Raw genomic sequence first — 18,618 nt, 5'->3', positions numbered from 1 at the left:
CGTTACTATTTGCGTTATATTTATCTAATATCAAAATAGAATACTATATAAATATTATATGTACACTGCGCGTCAATGATTCATTTCCTGGGATAAGGGGGGAACATAAAAATCTTCTATGTTCCCCCCTTACCTCAGGAAAGGGATCATTGACGCGCAGTGTACATACGTAGGCAATTTTTTTTTTCATTTCCTCAAGCTTCAGTTTTTAGAAAGAATGATTAATGCGAAAAAATGATCTTTAAATTTTAATTACTTTTTAATTTTCCTTATTATTTTTCCTGTATATTATACAAACATACACCAATATATACATATTTCAAGAAAATAACTATAATAAGTTAATTCACATGATCCACGACAACTGCTGTTGCTGCTGCCATAAAAAAATGCTGTCACCATCATTGGAGTCTTATTGATCATGACCTTTCAACACTGAGATGTTGATGGCAGTTCTATAACGTACAGTTTTGTATCAAATTTGCATGCGATAAATGTAAATAAAAATGTACTGCTGAATTGAGATACGTTTGTACGCTTATAAATTTGTATTCGTTTTCAAACTGCACATTGTGAAGAAATTGCATATCCGCTCAAAGTGCATCCAGTTACTTTTTCGTGTTCCCGCTGAGCCACTTGATTGTAAAGAAATAAAAGATTTTCCCACAATATAAGAAATACAAATTAATACAATATTACAAATAAATCAAAATAAATAAATATGAAAAAAGAGCAACTTATCCTATATATATAAGTATACTTGTTACTATATAATATTATATACTAACTTCGTTTGTATAACTTTATTCTGGTACTATCAAATGTTCTTTGTTTCTTTCAGCTATAATTTTTAAAAAATTTTAAAATTTTTAAACATTAGAAATGTATTCTGTGTGTGTGGCACTGTCGGCGTCGCACAGTGGGAAATTTCGGTGACTTTTCGGACAAAAATCTTGTTAGAGCTCAATTCTTTATGAAACTGAGTGAATTTTTTTTTGAAATACTCGTAAAGACTTATACTTTAGACAGGAACTGCAATAATTTAGTTATCGTTAAACCTACATTTTAAAAAATTATTAAATGCGAGTAAAAGAAAACTCATGTATATGTGTATGTGAAGTTGGCATATCAATTGTCAGCATATCAAAAAAAAAGTGGAGTTCTCTTTGCATACAACCGAGTTCTATAGTTCCTGATAAATTTTAACAATAGTTCTGGTCATTTAACATTAATAAACGGAAGTTGGGAAATGATATGCTAACTTCCCGCGAAGTCAGCATATCATATAATTTTTTCGAAAATTACTCCAATGAATTTTATAGTTTTTGACGAGTTCTATAGTTCTATAATATAGTTCTGACCATTAACTATCTCTAAATAATTATTAACAATTATTATCAGCATATCACTCGTACTACAGTGATATGCTGTGCTTCTGCGATAAGTTCTCGGCTCGTTCGAGGTTTTAAACAATAGTTCTAAACTCCCTGACGATAGTTCCGTACAGTTCTTACCACTCTCTACCTTTAAATAATTATTAACAATTATTATCAGAATATCACTCGTATTACAATGATATGCTATGCTTCTGCGACAAGTTCTCGGCTCGTTCGAGGTTTTAAACAATAGTTCTAAACCCCCTGACGATAGTTCCGTACAGTTCTGACCACTGGCTATATTTAAATAATTATTAACAATTATTATCAGCATATCACTCGTGCTACAGTGATATGCTATACTTCTGCGATAAGTTCTAGGCTCGTTCGAGATTTTAAACAATAGTTCTAAACTTCCTGACGATAGTTCCGTACAGTTCTTACCACTCCTTACCTTTCAATAATAATTATTAACAATTATTATCAGCATATCACTCCTACTACAGTGTTATGCTATGCTTCTGCGACAAGTTTTCGCAGAGGTTTAAAACCTCGAACGAGCCGAGAACTTGTCGCAGAAGCATAGCATATCATTGTAATACGAGTGATATGCTGATAATAATTGTTAATAATTATTTAAAGGTAGGGAGTGGTAAGAACTGTACGGAACTATCGTCAGGAAGTTTAGAACTATTGTTTAAAATCTCGAACGAGCCTAGAACTTATCGCAGAAGCATAGCATATCACTGTAGCACGAGTGATATGCTGATAATAATTGTTAATAATTATTTAAATATAGCCAGTGGTCAGAACTGTACGGAACTATCGTCAGGGGGTTTAAAACTATTGTTTAAAACCTCGAACGAGCCGAGAACTTGTCGCAGAAGCATAGCATATCATTGTAATACGAGTGATATCCTGATAATAATTGTTAATAATTATTTAAAGGTAGAGAGTGGTAATAACTGTACGGAACTATCGTCAGGGGGTTTAGAACTATTGTTTAAAACCTCGAACGAGCCGAGAACTTATCGCAGAAGCATAGCATATCACTGTAGTACGAGTGATATGCTGATAATAATTGTTAATAATTATTTAGAGATAGTTAATGGTCAGAACTATGTTATAGAACTATAGAACTCGTCAAAAACTATAAAATTCATTGGAGTAATTTTCGAAAAAATTATATGATATGCTGACTTCGTGGGAAGTTAGCATATCATTTCTCAACTTCCGTTTATTAATGTTAAATGACCAGATCTACTGTTAAAATTTATCAGAAACTATAGAACTCGGTTGTATGCAAAGAGAACTCCACTTTTTTTTTATATGCTGACAATTGATATGCCAACTTCACATACACATACATGAGTTTTACTTTTACTCGCATTTAATAATTTTTTTAAATGTAGGTTTAACGATAACTAAATTATTGCAGTTCCTGTCTAAAGTATAAGTCTTTACGAGTATTTAAAAAAAAAATTCATTCAGTTTCATAAAGAATTGAGCTCTAACAAGATTTTTGTCCAAAAAGTCACCGAAATTTCCCACTGTGCGTCGCTTCGCTATAAGTTGGACTGTGTCGAACTTTGAGCGTGCCTTCGCCATAAGGCTGAATTTCCACTGAGCGCGTCACACGTCGCGTCATCCGTCGCGACCAATCAAACAGCCATTTTGTCGAAAATTGACGGAGAGGGGAAAACGCTGGCTTTCCTTCGCTGCATGAAATTGCGGCTTAAAGCGTTTAAAGCTAGGCTCTCGATCATCATCATCATCCCGCGATAAACCGTGCTATCGCGCTATCTCTTTCGAGATGTCGAATTTTACAAAGTGGCACCTCGCGCTAATCGTTATCTCCTGCGCGTCTCTCGGTAAGTGATCGAAATTCCGGGATTCGCCCACCCTTCATTTCTCCTAACCCGATATCTTTGCCCGTAGGCCACGCCCTGGAGTGTTACGTTTGCACGGATCAGGAGGGCAACCGCGATAAATGCCTGAACACCATCAAAACCTGCGAACAGGGACAGGATATTTGCCTCACGGAAATCAAATGGGGCAGTAAGTGAGCGCACTCGTTCATTCATACGTTCTTTAGTTCTTTGAGGTTATGTGCGCGGCGTCGCGTGCGCCCCCGAGCGCGCTCCGTTTATCAGTTTTCTAATTAGTCAACAACCGTCATTTAATCGCTCTTTATTAAAGACGATAAGGACGTATTTAATTACATAATCAGACCGTCTTGATATCGATATCTCTCAGACAGCAATGGGAGAGACCCTGAGCATTTTGTTTTCAAGTGTGAAAATTATATTTTAACTGAAAAGAGATAACCCAGTTAAAGAATTATATTTATTCGATTAGATGTACCTCAGTGATAAGCCGTATACGTGAAATCGGATATCAGTATGTAACAGTATTACCATAGGGATAATGAACCTGGTGATTATAGGTACACCGTACTGGTCCCAAGGTGCTAAGAAACAATTTTACGTCTCTAAGAAATGTGCCACTAAAAGGGAATGTGAGAGGCTGCAGCGCGGTAATATGCCCGATTGTACTCATATCTGGTATCAGGACTGGAAGTGTTCCTCTTGCTGCCAAGGCGATAGGTGTAACTACTATGTTATTGTAAGTACAAGTTCTTTGGTCAATGATTTGAAAAGATGCGATAAGTGAATAAGTATTTCATTGTTTATTTCAGTCCGGTGGAAACGAGAGGAAAATACATAGTGGAATATTTGCCATAACAGTCTTGATGTCCTTGTTGGGCGCATCGAGGTTTCAATGACAGTGGTTCTGCAGAGACAATTGGCCGATGTTTTAGCTGCCGAATCAATTGATGAATCTCATCGCTGCAGACTGAATATGTAAAGATCTTATTTTAGCGTAATAACTAACGCAAGATAATTTTGAAGTTGCACACGCAAGATAGGTTTACAGTCATATATGCAAGATAATTTTATACTTATACATGCTTTTTGCAAATGTATGAATGTATTGTGTTCAAATTAATCTTTTATCGTAAAAATTTTGTGACATTTTTTATCATACAATTTCGGACATATCTCGGACATTTGAGATGTCTCAGAATATTATATTTGCACTAGTGGTTTTATGATAATTGTAACGTAGATATAAAAGTTTATATATATAGATACTCAGGCGAGAACGTATACGCTCTTATTATCGTTAATCATTCCAGAAATGTTTATCGCAAGTTTAAATTTATGCGATTATATATATATATATATATATATATATATATATATATATATATATATATACACAATTGTATTATATGACATACATCCGTCCACTTTGAACAATGTTCTATTCGCTATATATATATATATATATATATGTATGTATGTATGTATGTATGTATGATTTATAAATTTTTTAAATATTTGTTACATATACGTATGATGTATAGTCCGTCCATTTTGCAATAAAACTATATTTACAACTAACAATTGAATTTCAATTTGGAAATTGAAAATAAATATTTGCGAAAATAGAAACTGGGTACTCAAATTCCACATTCGTTATCATTCGTGTAACCATTTTCTCCAAGCTTGCTGAAGCGACACTGAACTCCGGGCTTAGGGATTTATCGACGTATCTTCTTTATGATCCATATTATCATATGTGTAGAGGATAACCGATATCTTGCCCGGAGATAAGCAGAATAAAGAAAATAGTTGTATTCGTGAAAACAATTCCAAGACCGCGTGCAGTATAACTGACGCATCGTTCAGGTGCGATTGCACAGTAGTTGCGCTGAAACGTTCGTGCGTATAGCTGATAAAGTTACTGAGGTAGGTACACGTCGTGTTTATCATAAGTGTTATCAGTGTTAAATGTTTCCTAGTAAGGAACGAAATTGTGCTATTTGGAATAACATTGTGTATTCGCTTGCCATTTTTGCATTCGAATACACAATATTCAACCGAACAACGACGTCTCTCAGGTATAATCTCTTGTTTTGTATTAATAATTTATTACTATATCCATGTCACTTAAGTATATATGAATTTGGAAATAGTACAAACGATTGCAAAACCACTCGTAAATTGCTATTTGTGCAGTGTGATTTGCATAAATAAAATTATCAAGCTAAAAATTTAAAATTTTTTGCAGATTAATTTCATACGCATTTAATTTATACAAAATTAACTTTACGACTTAAAAAAAAAATGTAATTTGTACCCAAGTCAATTTCTAACCTTTATTTAACTAGAAAATAAATTGAATCCTATGTAAGATAGTAAGGTAAATGTACCAATGCCTGGACACGTACCTATGTCTGGACATTTTCATCATTTTAGTCCTTAAATAAGTTATAACGCGATTTAAAATCAAAGAGAATCAAAGATAAAAATATTTTTCTTGTATTATATGTTTATCTTTCATTTTAATTCGCGTTATAGGGGAGACCGGGGCTAAACCGTCTGTTTTTTTTCGGTGCCGATTTTTAACAACAAAATAAATAATTGTAGTTAAATGTGGTATACCACTGTAAAGAGTGAACCTTTAGCTACAAAATTTATATAGGAAATTTTTGTCTACGTCGCTTTGTTTAACCGGTATAGAGCAAAAACGACAACGGTGGAAAAATTGAAATCTCAAAAATGCCGGGGTTTAAACGTCACACTGCATTTTCAATACATATACGTACATCTAATCCTGAAAAAAAATGATAGGATACATTTTAATAATTGTTTTTTAAGAGAAAAATATAAAAATTTATTTAAAATTTTTATGCGAAACATTATTAAAAAATAGTTACGAGGATTCCTCTTTCCGCAAAAGTCACTCGCCCGACTTGTTTCACTCCTCGACGTCCGATGACTCTATTCGGTGTCTGAACGGTTGTAATTCCCGTCTCATCCATATTCCATATGCAGTAAGCCTGGAAATGCCCGGAAATGCCTTGGAAATGCATCCGGACTGCTTACTGACCGATTAGCCCCAAACACAAGTTTGGTTTGATCGCCCACGAAATATTAGACATCAACGATAATGAAAAAACTACACTGGATTCGTGTTCAGCATGCATTACTCTTTATAATCACGTACCTCGAGATTTGGAGAGCAAATATTATTGCAGATATTACAAAATTTCCACGCGCAGAAAATGTAACTTTCACCTTCCGAAAACACGTTTGCCCTCGTAAAAATCATAATACGGCAGGTAACCTGCCGAAACTCCGTTGGTCACATGTGTACCATAAGCAGCGTTTACAATGTTAATAGCGAGTTCGCACAATATACAGGTTCCGAGATATTTGATTTGACGCTTCAACCCCGTTGACGTTTTAGCCCCGGTCTTCCCTACATATATAATTAGGTATAAAATTCATATGTTTTTTTTTCTTTTGTTAGATCATTTATGTATAGAAAAAAATAATTAAAAAATTAAAAAATAATAAAGAGGATAATTTTTGCATTGCTTTTTTTATAATAAGTAAAATTTAAGGAAAAATTTGCCCATATATAATTACATATAAATGTAATAATTGATATATAATGTATTTGTATTATTTGAAATATAATTATGTATGATAATATGTAGAATATTGTATAATTCTTATCACGGTCTAGTCGTGGTCATGGATTTTTCAGTGCATTCCCACTATTCGGTCACTATTACTACCTTTACGCGATTGTTACTTCTGTATAGTAACTTACGATAATTTACTCGTTTACGCGGAGTGAATTATCATAGTATATGACGATCTTCTATCGGTCAATTTTGTGCTATCCATATCAGTACTTTGTTTAAAAATGCTCCCCACAAGTGTATTAAAATTGCATTAATTTTAGATGACAAAGAACGCAGCATGGAAATGTGACAAAAGAAAAGACATTATTGAAACGTTAAAAAAACGAAAAAGAGAAGAAGAATTCTGGACATTATATCCAGAACTTTTTTATAGATGATGAATTAATTGTAACTTTATTAGTACTTATATATTCACTTAGTTTTTCGTCTATTTTAGACGAGAAAGAGAAGCTCACTTTTATAGTTGAGCGTCTGTTGACCATCTAGATATATTTCGAAGAATAATCGCGGTCAAGTGACCGTCGCTTAACTTGACCGTGACTGGCAGTGTGAATGCAAACTCGAAAAAGCATTGAATAAATTGAATTTAATGGCAACGATTTTTGACCGGCCCGTGACTTGATCGATAGTGAGAATCGACCTTTCATATGTAAAAAGAAAAAAGAAAAAAAAATAATGCAAAAGTTATTTTCCTAATTATTTTTTAATTATTCTTTTTATTATTTTTCCTATTTATATAAAGAGAGATTATACAAGAGAAAGAAAACATATATGAAATATGTAACAAATATATCTGTTCTTACGTTTAGCGCAAATACTTATCTGTAATGATAAAAATAATCATGTAATAATATGAAAACGTTGAGGAGAAAGTGAGAACTCGTCACTTGTTACACACGTAGTATATACTACTTTTCTTATCAGATATTTTGCTATTGATGGCCGCTACAATGATCTTCTGCGGACCTATCTCTGTGTTGTCGAACGGCTATTACAGTAGCTATCCCTCGAGAGTTGCTACGTACGACGTAGTGGAATGACCACTATGTGCAATTAATACGTACTGTGTATAGACGTGAATGATAGCGTATAGATAGACGCCTGTTGGCGAAGCAAAAATCATTTTTATTATGAACGCGTAGCAATGATGTTAAATGTTACTTTTCTGTGGTTTTTCTTTTTTAAATATACACTTGCGTCTGTCCTGTATAGCGACAGTCTAGTGGGAGTCAACTCCGCCGTAGCGGAGAGAGTTAATAGATAGAAAGAGATACATGCTTCGCGAAAATAAATTTATTAAAAGGACTCTGAATCATAGAACTACACGTGATAAACAGAATGAGGGACAATGAGAGCGCAACGCGACGCGCAAATTGCACTGGTCAACAAAATGAGATTTTTTTTCTTGACTTAAATTCTAGCAAGTCATATCTGGTAGACTTTTTAGCGTTGATTACGAATCGGACCGCAAAAAAAATGGCGTATCGCGTCAAGTTTTTAAGAAAATCTCTATCAAGTATAGTAGCTAATCTTTTTTTTCCGTGATAAAATAGGCATTTTTGATACTTTTTTGTGTAAGTTATATATCTTTTGATGGGGACGTGCTACAGAAAGGAGTGACAGCTCAAAATGAAGCTTAAGACTTATACTTTGTATTAAAAATGCCAGAAGTTTCAAGCAGGAAAGGTTTTCTGCTTGAAAAAAGTGGTCGAAATATCGCAGTGTTCCCCAGTCATATATACGTCTCCAATTATCCGTTATTAAAATTTTTTTAAAAATTATTTTAATCATAAAAGTGGATATGTGTAAGTTTTTGTAATCTATCATTTGAGAACAAAATTAGCGACCACAAAAACTTACACATGCCTACCTCCATGATTTGAATAATTTTTCAAATTTTTATCCACAATATTTTAATCCGCTATTTTAGATCCTCCATTTTCAATTTTAAAATTTTTACACTTGATGAGTGACTAGACAAACGTATACATACCAACTTTCAATTAGAATAACTTTTTTTTAAATTTTTATTCTCATGCTCTTGGACTTTTTGTCACATGTTCGTCATATGTTCTTTCAACCTTACCTATATGAAGGATAGAACCTTCGAATCTGTTAATCTGGTGCTCCATTTCTTAGAGCACGGAGATTTTATTAATTACATTGTATCGCTGAAAATGGCTCAAAGCGGAGCTGAAACGTCTATTTCAATTATGTATATTATTTTTAATTAAAGAATACAATACATGACACCGATGACACTGTTCAACACAAAATTTGCCTTGACATTTTATAAGTCACATTTTATGAGAAACATTGGAATAAAATAAAGACCGCAAGTCACATCGTTTAATTAGAAATAATGTAGTCGTTAAAATTAAATTATTAACAATAATCAAAGAATAATTTTGAAATAAGTAAAAGAGAACGCAAAGACGGATAAACGGTAAACCTCAATTATGTATACTATTTTTAATTAAAAAATATCGATGTACACGACAATTTACGCACTAAAAACCGCGTTATACTCTTATTACCTTTCATTCTGTTTATCATTTAATGTCTGTGTGCTTCGATTAAATTTTGCTACTGAAGACACTTACATTCGTGCGTTTAACGCTAATAGGTATGTGTGACTGGATTTTTTAAAATTACAATCAGGCAGATTCCAAATCTTATGATCGTATGATGAAATCTAATATAGAGCAAAAATTGAATCGCATATGAATGGATTCGAAAAACGAAATTAGAGAACTTTAACTTCGCTTCTTGGAACCATTTAACCCAACTGATAGATCAGATGGATGTTCGCATTTGCAACGAAGTATCGATGATTAACCGTAATAAATATAGACAGAAGTTTACTTGTAGAAACGCCCTTCTATTAGCAGCGAGACAATTCGGCCAATTAAATGACAAGAAGCGTCTAAGAAGAAGCGCCGTCGTCACGTGATTTCTATCAAGGCACTTTAATTAAGTCTCCTTATCTGCCGAACAGTCGCGCGCTGACTGTTCGAGAGACAGCTCGTAAAATTTGTCTTTAACTTGTTTTCACACTTGCAAAAACATGGATTTTTCTTTGACAAAACTCATCGTGGTAAGTCCGCTATTTCGCAAATCGTGTCGGCCGCATGTATACATCGTTTTTTTTTTACGAATCGCTTTTACGAATTACATTCATAGAAATATCAATGCTAAGCGAGAAGACATATCTGGAACGATATAAATAAATTATGAGAAGAGTAATTCTTCTTATTCGCGGAATTAATTTATATTTTATTAACAAGATAATCGATAAACACTATCGTGTCGATATTGAATAATTTCAACTTTGGTCAAAAACTCTTTCCTTCGAGGTTCTGTTTGCTAGAAAATATAAATTATAAAATTCCGCAAAATCTCTCTGTTGACCGACTTACAAATATTTTCATTCACACAGTGTGTATATTCAAATTAATTATTCATCGCACGTGTATGGTTCTTTTCTAGCTGTATAATATGAAGTTGAAATTACGCAGCGTGTATGAGGCATTCAGTCGCAGAAAAGTGGTGGACTCCACTCAAGAAAGTATATTGGCGAGGGTCTTGTCGACTCTCGATCTCACAGCTCTAGGAATTGGCTCTACTCTGGGCGTAGGTGTATACGTTTTGGCAGGATCCGTCGCGAAATGCCATGCCGGTCCTGCCGTGATCATTTCATTCGCTATCGCCGCGATAGCGTCGATGTTCGCAGGTACGCATTTACATTGATACGTGAGAAGTCGGCGAACGTTATTCCTTCCTTTATAATGAAACATTCGATTAAAACATAATTTTGGATCTCCAACAAATCTTAACTCTTCTCTTAGGCAGCTTCATGTGAAAAAACGTGTCTCAAAGAAACTATCCGAAATTAAATATTATCAAATAATGAATGCGTAGTCCGTATCTTCCAGTCCTCTAATCTCGCTGCTGCCTGAGCAGATTTTAATCCCGGCGACATAAGTACTGCACGCTTTGCAGAATATGATATGAAAATCGCTGACGTTGTTTTGAAGCGCGACGACCGAGATAAATTTTTTTCGTTCTAAAAATTCCATTACCATACGTGGTTTAAGGATTTCTGGGAAACAAATAGACAGCGACAAATTAATCGATAATTTTAAGATAACATTCACAATTAGTCGTTTCGCGTACTGATAAGTATCGATTTACAATGATAATGATGATTAATAAGCGCGGAATGCGATTATCATAAACATATTATTCAAGTGGTAGGTATCTGTCTATCTCTTTAACATTTTTGCTAAAATAAATTTAGATGAAGTAAAGCTTACCGATTCACGTTATATTAATTGGAAAAAACTATAATGCTTTTATCTATTAGAATATCTTTGAAACTAATTTGTCAATCATGATTTTGCCTTCAATTTTGTGTGACAGATATAATAAATCTTTTTGTCAAACTAGTACATTCTTTAAAGAATTATAGTTATATGTATATTAAAAGTATGTAAACTTATATGATATAAAATTATGATGAAGCAGAGAAAGAAAGTTTACTTATTGTGACTTTAAGCAACTAATGAAAACTGATATATATAATACTTTACTGTTAAATTCGTAGTATCAAATCAATTTGAGTCATTTTTAACGATTCAGATGGGTCGCCACTGCTCCTACTCAATATGTTAATTTAATTAAAACAATGTTAATTTGACTAAACCAATGGAGTTAAAATAATCAGAGAGGTCTCGCCACTTGTGCGTTGCTCGCGCGTACACTTGGCGCGAGACAGTATCGTCTCTTGACACTGTTTTGTGTTAAAATTTTTAAATAAATTTCCATAAACATGATAGTTAAAAATAATAAAGTGTTATTTACCTCAAGGTATTAGTTTACATTTCATCCGCGCAGTATCACACATGATAAAGAGTTTGCAAATTTGTGAATAGAAAACGCACGCATTTGGTCGATAAAAATGTTGCGAAGGCGCAGTATTTTCGGAGTATTATTTCTAAATTGGGTGGTATTCTTCTCACAGGTCTCTGTTATGCCGAATTCGGTGCGCGGGTGCCCCGCGCCGGATCCGCGTATATTTACAGCTACGTGACAATGGGCGAGTTCGTGGCGTTTCTCATGGGTTGGACCCTGATTCTGGAATACGTGATCGGTTCGGCCAGCGTGGTGCGCGCTCTCAGCACATACGTCGACGTGCTCTTCAACGACAGCATGAAAAACTCCTTCGAATCGGTGATGCCTATCAATGTTGACAGTCTGTCGTCATATCCGGATTTTTTCGCACTCGCCGTCACTCTAATATTCTCAGGTGATAAGAGAATTTTTTTTTTATTTTCAACGAATCAAATCTCGCGCGTTTTATTGGATAAAGTAGTTCTGATAAAGCTGATTGAAACGCGTATCTCGTAACACAAATGCTCATATATATACTCTGCATTAATAATTCATTGGTTCGTTACACAATTGCTTGATATAATAGTAAAAACAGGTGAATTTCGTAACACAAATGCTCATATACTCTGTATTAATAATTCATTGGCTCGTTACACAATTGCTTGATAATAGTAAAAACAGGTGAAGCAATATACAATTCTCTTCCTAGCCGCTCTTGCTTTCGGAGCTAAGGAATCCTCAATGGCGAATAATATATTCACTTTGGTGAATCTTTCTGTTGTACTTTTCGTCATAATTGCCGGTTCCTTCAAAGGTAAATGCTCTTTTTAACTGATCTTCTATAATATCGAGTTAATAAATTAACTTGCTAACTAATTATTTATAAACTCTTCCAAATCTTATAATATCTTTTAATAATACAGTTTGCAATTTTTTTGCTGTATATTATACTATTTATATTATTAATTTATATTTATGATAATAATAATATCATTGATTTTAATATATCACAGATACCTATAAAAGATTAGAATTATTACATATATGTATTTACAAATTCATAAGTTGAAATATACATATACGTACAGCAGTAAAATTTGCAACGATTTATAGCCGACATTAATAACTGGAAAACGGAACCTACTTGTGGCGACTGCAAGGACTGCTCTGTATGCTCGCACTGCAAGTCCGGGCAAGGGGGATTCATGCCTTACGAGTTATCGGGTATAATAACAGGGGCGGCTACGTGCTTCTATGGATTTATCGGCTTCGATTGCGTGGCCACCACGGGGGAAGAAGCCAAGAACCCGCAGAAGTCCATCCCCATAGCAATCATCGCGTCGCTAACAATCGTCTTCTTCGCGTACTTCGGCGTTTCCGTGGTGCTCACCACCGTGCTACCGTTCTACGAACAAAATGCCAAGGCACCGTTCCCGCATATGTTTACCGTGATAGGATGGGATTGGGCCAAGTGGTTTGTGACAATCGGAGCGATTAGCGGACTGTGCGCCAGGTAATTTCTCATTCTTCGTCGCATCAATTCTTTAGAGAAAGGATGGAATTTCTTTTTTGGTTCTCACATATTGATCTTGAATGCGTGAGTCCTATATATCCTGAAAAATTGTTCTGATATTTATTCCATCAAATGCAATATATAAGAAACAATAAGTGTACTTTGCTTTTCATTAGTTTGCAAATGTAATAATTTCAACAAAATCTGACTTAATTTACATATTTCGAGGATTTTATGATAAATCATAAGGCTAGGAGGCTCCTACGCGCTTTTTTTATTTTAAATCTTTATAACTCGGGTCCTAATAAAAATTTTTAGACCACAATTGATATTTAAGGATAAAAAGAGTTACTCTTTCCAAAAATCTACTCAATAGATAAACAAAATTGATTAGAACCTGATTTACAAGGAATTAATCCATTAAATAACAGTTAATCATCTATATCTTATTAAAAGATCTTTTATTAAAATAGGGACAAACATTATTTTCCTTTACTGACCAATTACCTCAGTCTATTAGGTTCGATGTTTCCATTGCCGCGAGTGATTTATGCCATGGCTTCAGACGGACTGGTCTTCAAATGGATGGGCAACATAAACTCGCGATTCCATACTCCGATCATGGGCACGCTTTCTGCTGGGCTACTTACAGGTTTGTAATTAACAAAACAATTACTAATTACTTAATTATATAATTACTTCATGACATATTACAGGCGCTCTAGCCACGATATTTGAACTCGAACCACTGGTTAACATGATGAGTATCTGTACGCTGCTTACATACTCAATTGTTGCAGCTTGTGTACTTATCCTACGGTAAAGGAGATTTGAATTTATAATTTAACTAATTTTGTTTAAGTATCGTTATAGTTTAATTGATTTTTAAAAATATCAGTTGGATTAAGATTAAAACAAATTAAACAGCTTAATAAATAATATAATAGAAGCTCCTCTTTATCGATAATAGATATATCTTTATCTTTTGTAGATACGAAGAAAGCGAAGCGTACGAGAAGAAAGGCGATCGTAATCCACGGACTTTCATATTTACCGTAAAACAACTAGTAAGCGCGAACAAATTAAATCACTCTACGAAACTCACAGCGCAAATCGTTACCGCCCTCGTATGCTGCTACGGTAAGACCCGTCATTATTTTCACGAACATTGGCCTTTTCGAGATGTCTCATATATTATCAAATTCTTTTGCAGTCATCTTTTGTATCTGTACGGCCATTTTGTTATCAAGGTATATAACAGAGATCGGCGAGGGAAGAGTAATTTTCGTAGTGCCACTTGCAATTTTAGTCGTTGCACTCGTATTCACTCTCAGTTTTATTTATTTCCAACCAGTCTCCGACAAGAAGCTCTCATTTTCGGTATGTATCGTTGCAATTTTTTTGTTAATATTGTCTTGTTAATTCTTAATTAGCGACGTTAATATGCACGAGGCCATTTATATCATTTGGTCATTTTTATTATTATTAAATACTATTTATTATTATGTTAAATATCTTATCTCAAATTCTTCAATTTTAATTAACTTTATTATCAATTAATATTTTCAAATTCTTTTAGTTGGTATTTATAATTACTAGCTAAATAGTGTGTTAGAGAATAGTGATAATTATCAAGTAATTTTGAAATATTGTTTACGTTAGGTACCGCTAGTGCCATTCTTGCCAGGATTCAGTATTCTTATTAACATTTATCTTATGTTTACGTTGGATGCAAACACATGGATACGATTCTCTGTGTGGATGGCAATTGGTGAGTGCACTATGAGAAGATACATATATAAATATATGCGTTTATATAATTACATTGATATATATCTTGGATTATCTTACGTATTATCGCAGGCTTGGGAGTATATTTCTTCTACGGAATGTGGCACAGTAATATACGACAAAAGAAATTGCCGCCGAGATCAACTGATAATGACAGAGACAAGAATAATGTCTTTTCCCCTATTACATAATAAATAGGGACAGACTATTATAATATCTTGGTATATAATAATTTATTAATTTGACTCATCAATTAGATAATTTTTAAAAATAACGTAGTATTACATTTATTATACTTGGAAAATATCCATTATAGTCCAATAAAACTTTAAAATAAAGAAAGTATAAGTATATTTATTATCTGTTCACATTAGGTTTGAGAATATTACACCGATGTAACGAAAATAGATATAACGAAAATTTTGATTCTTTTAATTATTAATATACTTGAACTTATAGTTTATAGATTCACATTTGAAAAGAAGACCAAAATCAATGGTCAAAAAATCATGACAATTATATTAAATAAAGATAGCCAGTTTAGTCGAATAAAAAATCATTAATATACTTGCTATTATTTATGTTTCAAAATTTCGTTAAATTCCACATCAGGGCATATCGATATGATATTCTCAGACTTAATGCAAGAATAAATATACATATATTTATCTTATGGTAAGTCTGGTTTTCAAATATAGAGCATTTAAGTCTTCCAAGTATTATTAATGTAAGAAAATCGATGCATTATTACTTTCACATAAAATCCACAATAGTGAGAAAGAAAATAAATATGCTCTGTATAGAAATTATTAATTATATGACATATAACAATTTTTATACACGTATATATTAATTTAGGTACAACAAAAATGTTACAATGTAAGCAGAATAGAAACATTTTATATTCGTCGTATTGTTTGTACTCTGTTTCTCACAAAATTACTTGTTTGATCTTATAGAGTCCAACTGATAAATAGATTCCAAACAATACGGCGAAACAAAAGTCAAACAACGATTCGAGATTTTTATAGTTTAATAAAAGAGTTTTGTGTGCGTGCGCGCGTGCTCGCGTTGCTTCTATCACTGCTCAATGCATTTTTCGCTATTTCAAAGTGCTATTTCGCATTTTCACTCTTGCAATAAATTTTATACGCTTTGATATATTGTATTAATAAGAAAATATGAAATAAAAAAGGACATTTATTGTTAAATTCCCATCGTTTGAACAAAACGATAGATCATATTTTGCGTCTGGATCTCTAGCTGTGGATCTAATGAGTATCAACATAACGATAAATGATTGACATCTAGTTTAATATCATCCTGCCAGTAATAAGTGAGAATAACAAGATTTTCGGATCAAAATTTCGATTTTTGAAAGATTCTATTATGATTTGAAAGAAATACATGAAAGAAAGCATTTCTTTTTTAATAATAATTTAAAATAATAAAAATTATATGCGTATATAACAGTATAAGCACCCACACCCATAACCATACATGACAATTTTGATTAATTTTATAAATATATCGTTTTTTATTAAAGATAAATTCGATGTTTTAATCGAAATCTAGTAATCTATCGCAAAACGATAATGAGTTTGTGGTTTTCCGAGTCATCGTGTACTTAAGAGTGCAAGAATCCAGCATCTCGCTATCATCAATGACACTCATGTTCTCTTAAATATGTGACGTACTCGATTTGTCTTCTACTTATGTTCTGTTAAATTGTATAAAATTTTCCTCTTGTCTACATATCTGTTTCATTTTTTCCTGAAAAATAACATAGTTATAATATATAATATATGTTTAAATATATATAATTAAAACAGTTTTTAAATTTTATTTTAAATAAGCAACTGATGTTATTCACTATATACATACAATTAGTTTGCGCATATGTATATTCTATGCAATATAAACCGCAATGATTGTTACCCTTGATTTGTTGCGGCACTTCGAAGTATTGTAACATGAATTAACAATAACGTGTAAAATTTATAATGTCTTATTTTCGACGTATAACAAATATACTTACGAGAAATGTATCCCATTTACTTTCAAAAATATAATGGCGTTTGACAATTTTCACGCGTAATTCATTCTTTTATAAGAATTTAAAATAATGTATTTTGTGCAAATAGTACATGCTGAAAAATAAAAGTATCTCTTTGAAGTTTTTAAATTTATATAACAGGTCACCTTTTTGTCTTTATATAGCTCATCGAGTTCACCGGATAAAATCGCAGCTAAACCAATTGCTGCGTTTTCGTCGAAGATGTTTCCTAATCGATACAAATAAAGTATCAGTCGCAGTTTGAACAGATTTATCCTTTATCTTAACAGTCTTGTCAAACAAACTTTGCATAATTTCTCTATCATCAGGCTGCCAATAATCATACTCTATCATTGGAATATTTAATTCATTAGAGCGTAACATTTCTCTTCTAATAGCGTCGACTAAAGGATCAGAATGTTCAGTTTAGACCTTCTAAAGATAGAGATGAAAAATTCCACAAATTGATATTTCTATCTACGATGTAATCTTCTTCTTAAGATGAATTATGGCTCATTACATGAAAACGGGATGTAACATTTTACAATTTGTTGTTATAAAAAATGTCATTCTTTATTTACAATAATCTTCATATATTTGGATTCTGTTCCGGATTTGCCGTTACTCATGAATTCAAGTTCCTTATATTTGGATATTGACGGACGACTACAGCGTGTAGAGTCGATCACGCATACACGCGTCTCTGACAATGGTATCACGCGCGGGCCATGCTTCCGCATACCTGCGCCGTTTCCAAACTCGAAAATTCGCGTGTTGTGCGACGATCCTGCGAGCTCAGTTCAAGCTTGACGGACCTTTGATTTAGACCTAACGGTCTAATCGGCTCACAAGATCTTAGTTCGCGTATCGCTAAATGTCTGCAATTTATAAACGCAGCTAACATACAGCTATATTACGGGATTAATGATTAATGTTTGCTTCGAATTTTAATACCGTCCCAGTGGTCGTGCGGTCGAATCTACACAAAAGAATCTACATAAAGAAGTCATATATACATATAGATTTGCGGAAATCGCTGTATTTTTTTTCCTATTTGCCGTTTGCGTTCGTCGCCAGGGAGCTTTTCTCGGAATTCAAACGCTCGAGGATCACCCCATTATTTGGGCCAATCGCGTGTTTTCGTTATCGCGCGCGTAGTAATTTCGGCAAGTACGCCGCGCCCCGCGCCCGGCAGGGCCCGGCTGCGCGAAGGAATGTAAGATGTAAGGGGTGGTGGACAGTTCCAGACGTACGACTATAGTCGTACCGGTACGACTATTTCATGTTTTCCACGACGTACGACAGTAAGGAGGTGTCGTACGCCGTTTTGTACTGCTATTTAATCATGTACGACTATTTATACTACTACTGCATGCATCTATGCGGTATTTTCAGAAAATAGCGGCTAAGTAGCAATTTAATGTGA

At 33.6% G+C, this 18,618-nt stretch overlaps 1 protein-coding gene across 3 annotated transcripts; it reads left to right on the top strand.

Annotated features, from left to right (window-relative positions):
- Positions 1–3,079: 3,079 nt before the first annotated feature.
- Positions 3,080–17,223, top strand: LOC139779082 (cationic amino acid transporter 2). Of its 3 annotated transcripts, XM_071717326.1 has the most exons (13): positions 3,080–3,247; positions 3,315–3,434; positions 3,823–4,001; positions 10,429–10,672; positions 11,963–12,247; positions 12,542–12,646; positions 12,946–13,345; positions 13,858–13,997; positions 14,062–14,164; positions 14,337–14,485; positions 14,559–14,725; positions 15,008–15,116; positions 15,209–17,223. In XM_071717326.1, the coding sequence occupies exons 1-13, from the start codon at positions 3,190–3,192 to the stop codon at positions 15,325–15,327; spliced, it is 2,178 nt and encodes a 725-aa protein (XP_071573427.1). In that variant the 5' UTR covers positions 3,080–3,189; the 3' UTR covers positions 15,328–17,223. The 3 variants fall into 3 exon arrangements, with proteins under 3 accessions (XP_071573427.1, XP_071573426.1, XP_071573425.1); XM_071717325.1 differs by lacking the exons at positions 3,080–3,247; positions 3,315–3,434; positions 3,823–4,001 and adding an exon at positions 4,951–5,191; XM_071717324.1 differs by lacking the exons at positions 3,080–3,247; positions 3,315–3,434; positions 3,823–4,001 and adding an exon at positions 9,656–10,036.
- Positions 17,224–18,618: the final 1,395 nt, after the last annotated feature.

The sequence above is a fragment of the Temnothorax nylanderi genome, unplaced genomic scaffold, assembly GCF_030848795.1.
Source record: "Temnothorax nylanderi isolate EJ_2023f unplaced genomic scaffold, tnyl_v1.0 TNYL_tig0209_pilon, whole genome shotgun sequence".
In the NCBI taxonomy this organism is placed as follows: Eukaryota; Metazoa; Arthropoda; class Insecta; order Hymenoptera; family Formicidae; genus Temnothorax; species Temnothorax nylanderi.
The sequence above is the reverse complement of the archived record's forward strand: the minus strand, read 5'-3'. Positions and strand labels throughout refer to the sequence as shown.

Coding starts and splice junctions, on each gene's coding strand:
- LOC139779082 (XM_071717326.1), top strand. CDS start 3,190: ATGTCGAATTTTACAAAGTGGCACCTCGCGCTAATCGTTATCTCCTGC. Junction 12,647..12,945: donor AATTGCCGGTTCCTTCAAAG/GTAAATGCTCTT, acceptor AACGATTTATAG/CCGACATTAATAACTGGAAA. Junction 15,117..15,208: donor CTCTGTGTGGATGGCAATTG/GTGAGTGCACTA, acceptor GTATTATCGCAG/GCTTGGGAGTATATTTCTTC.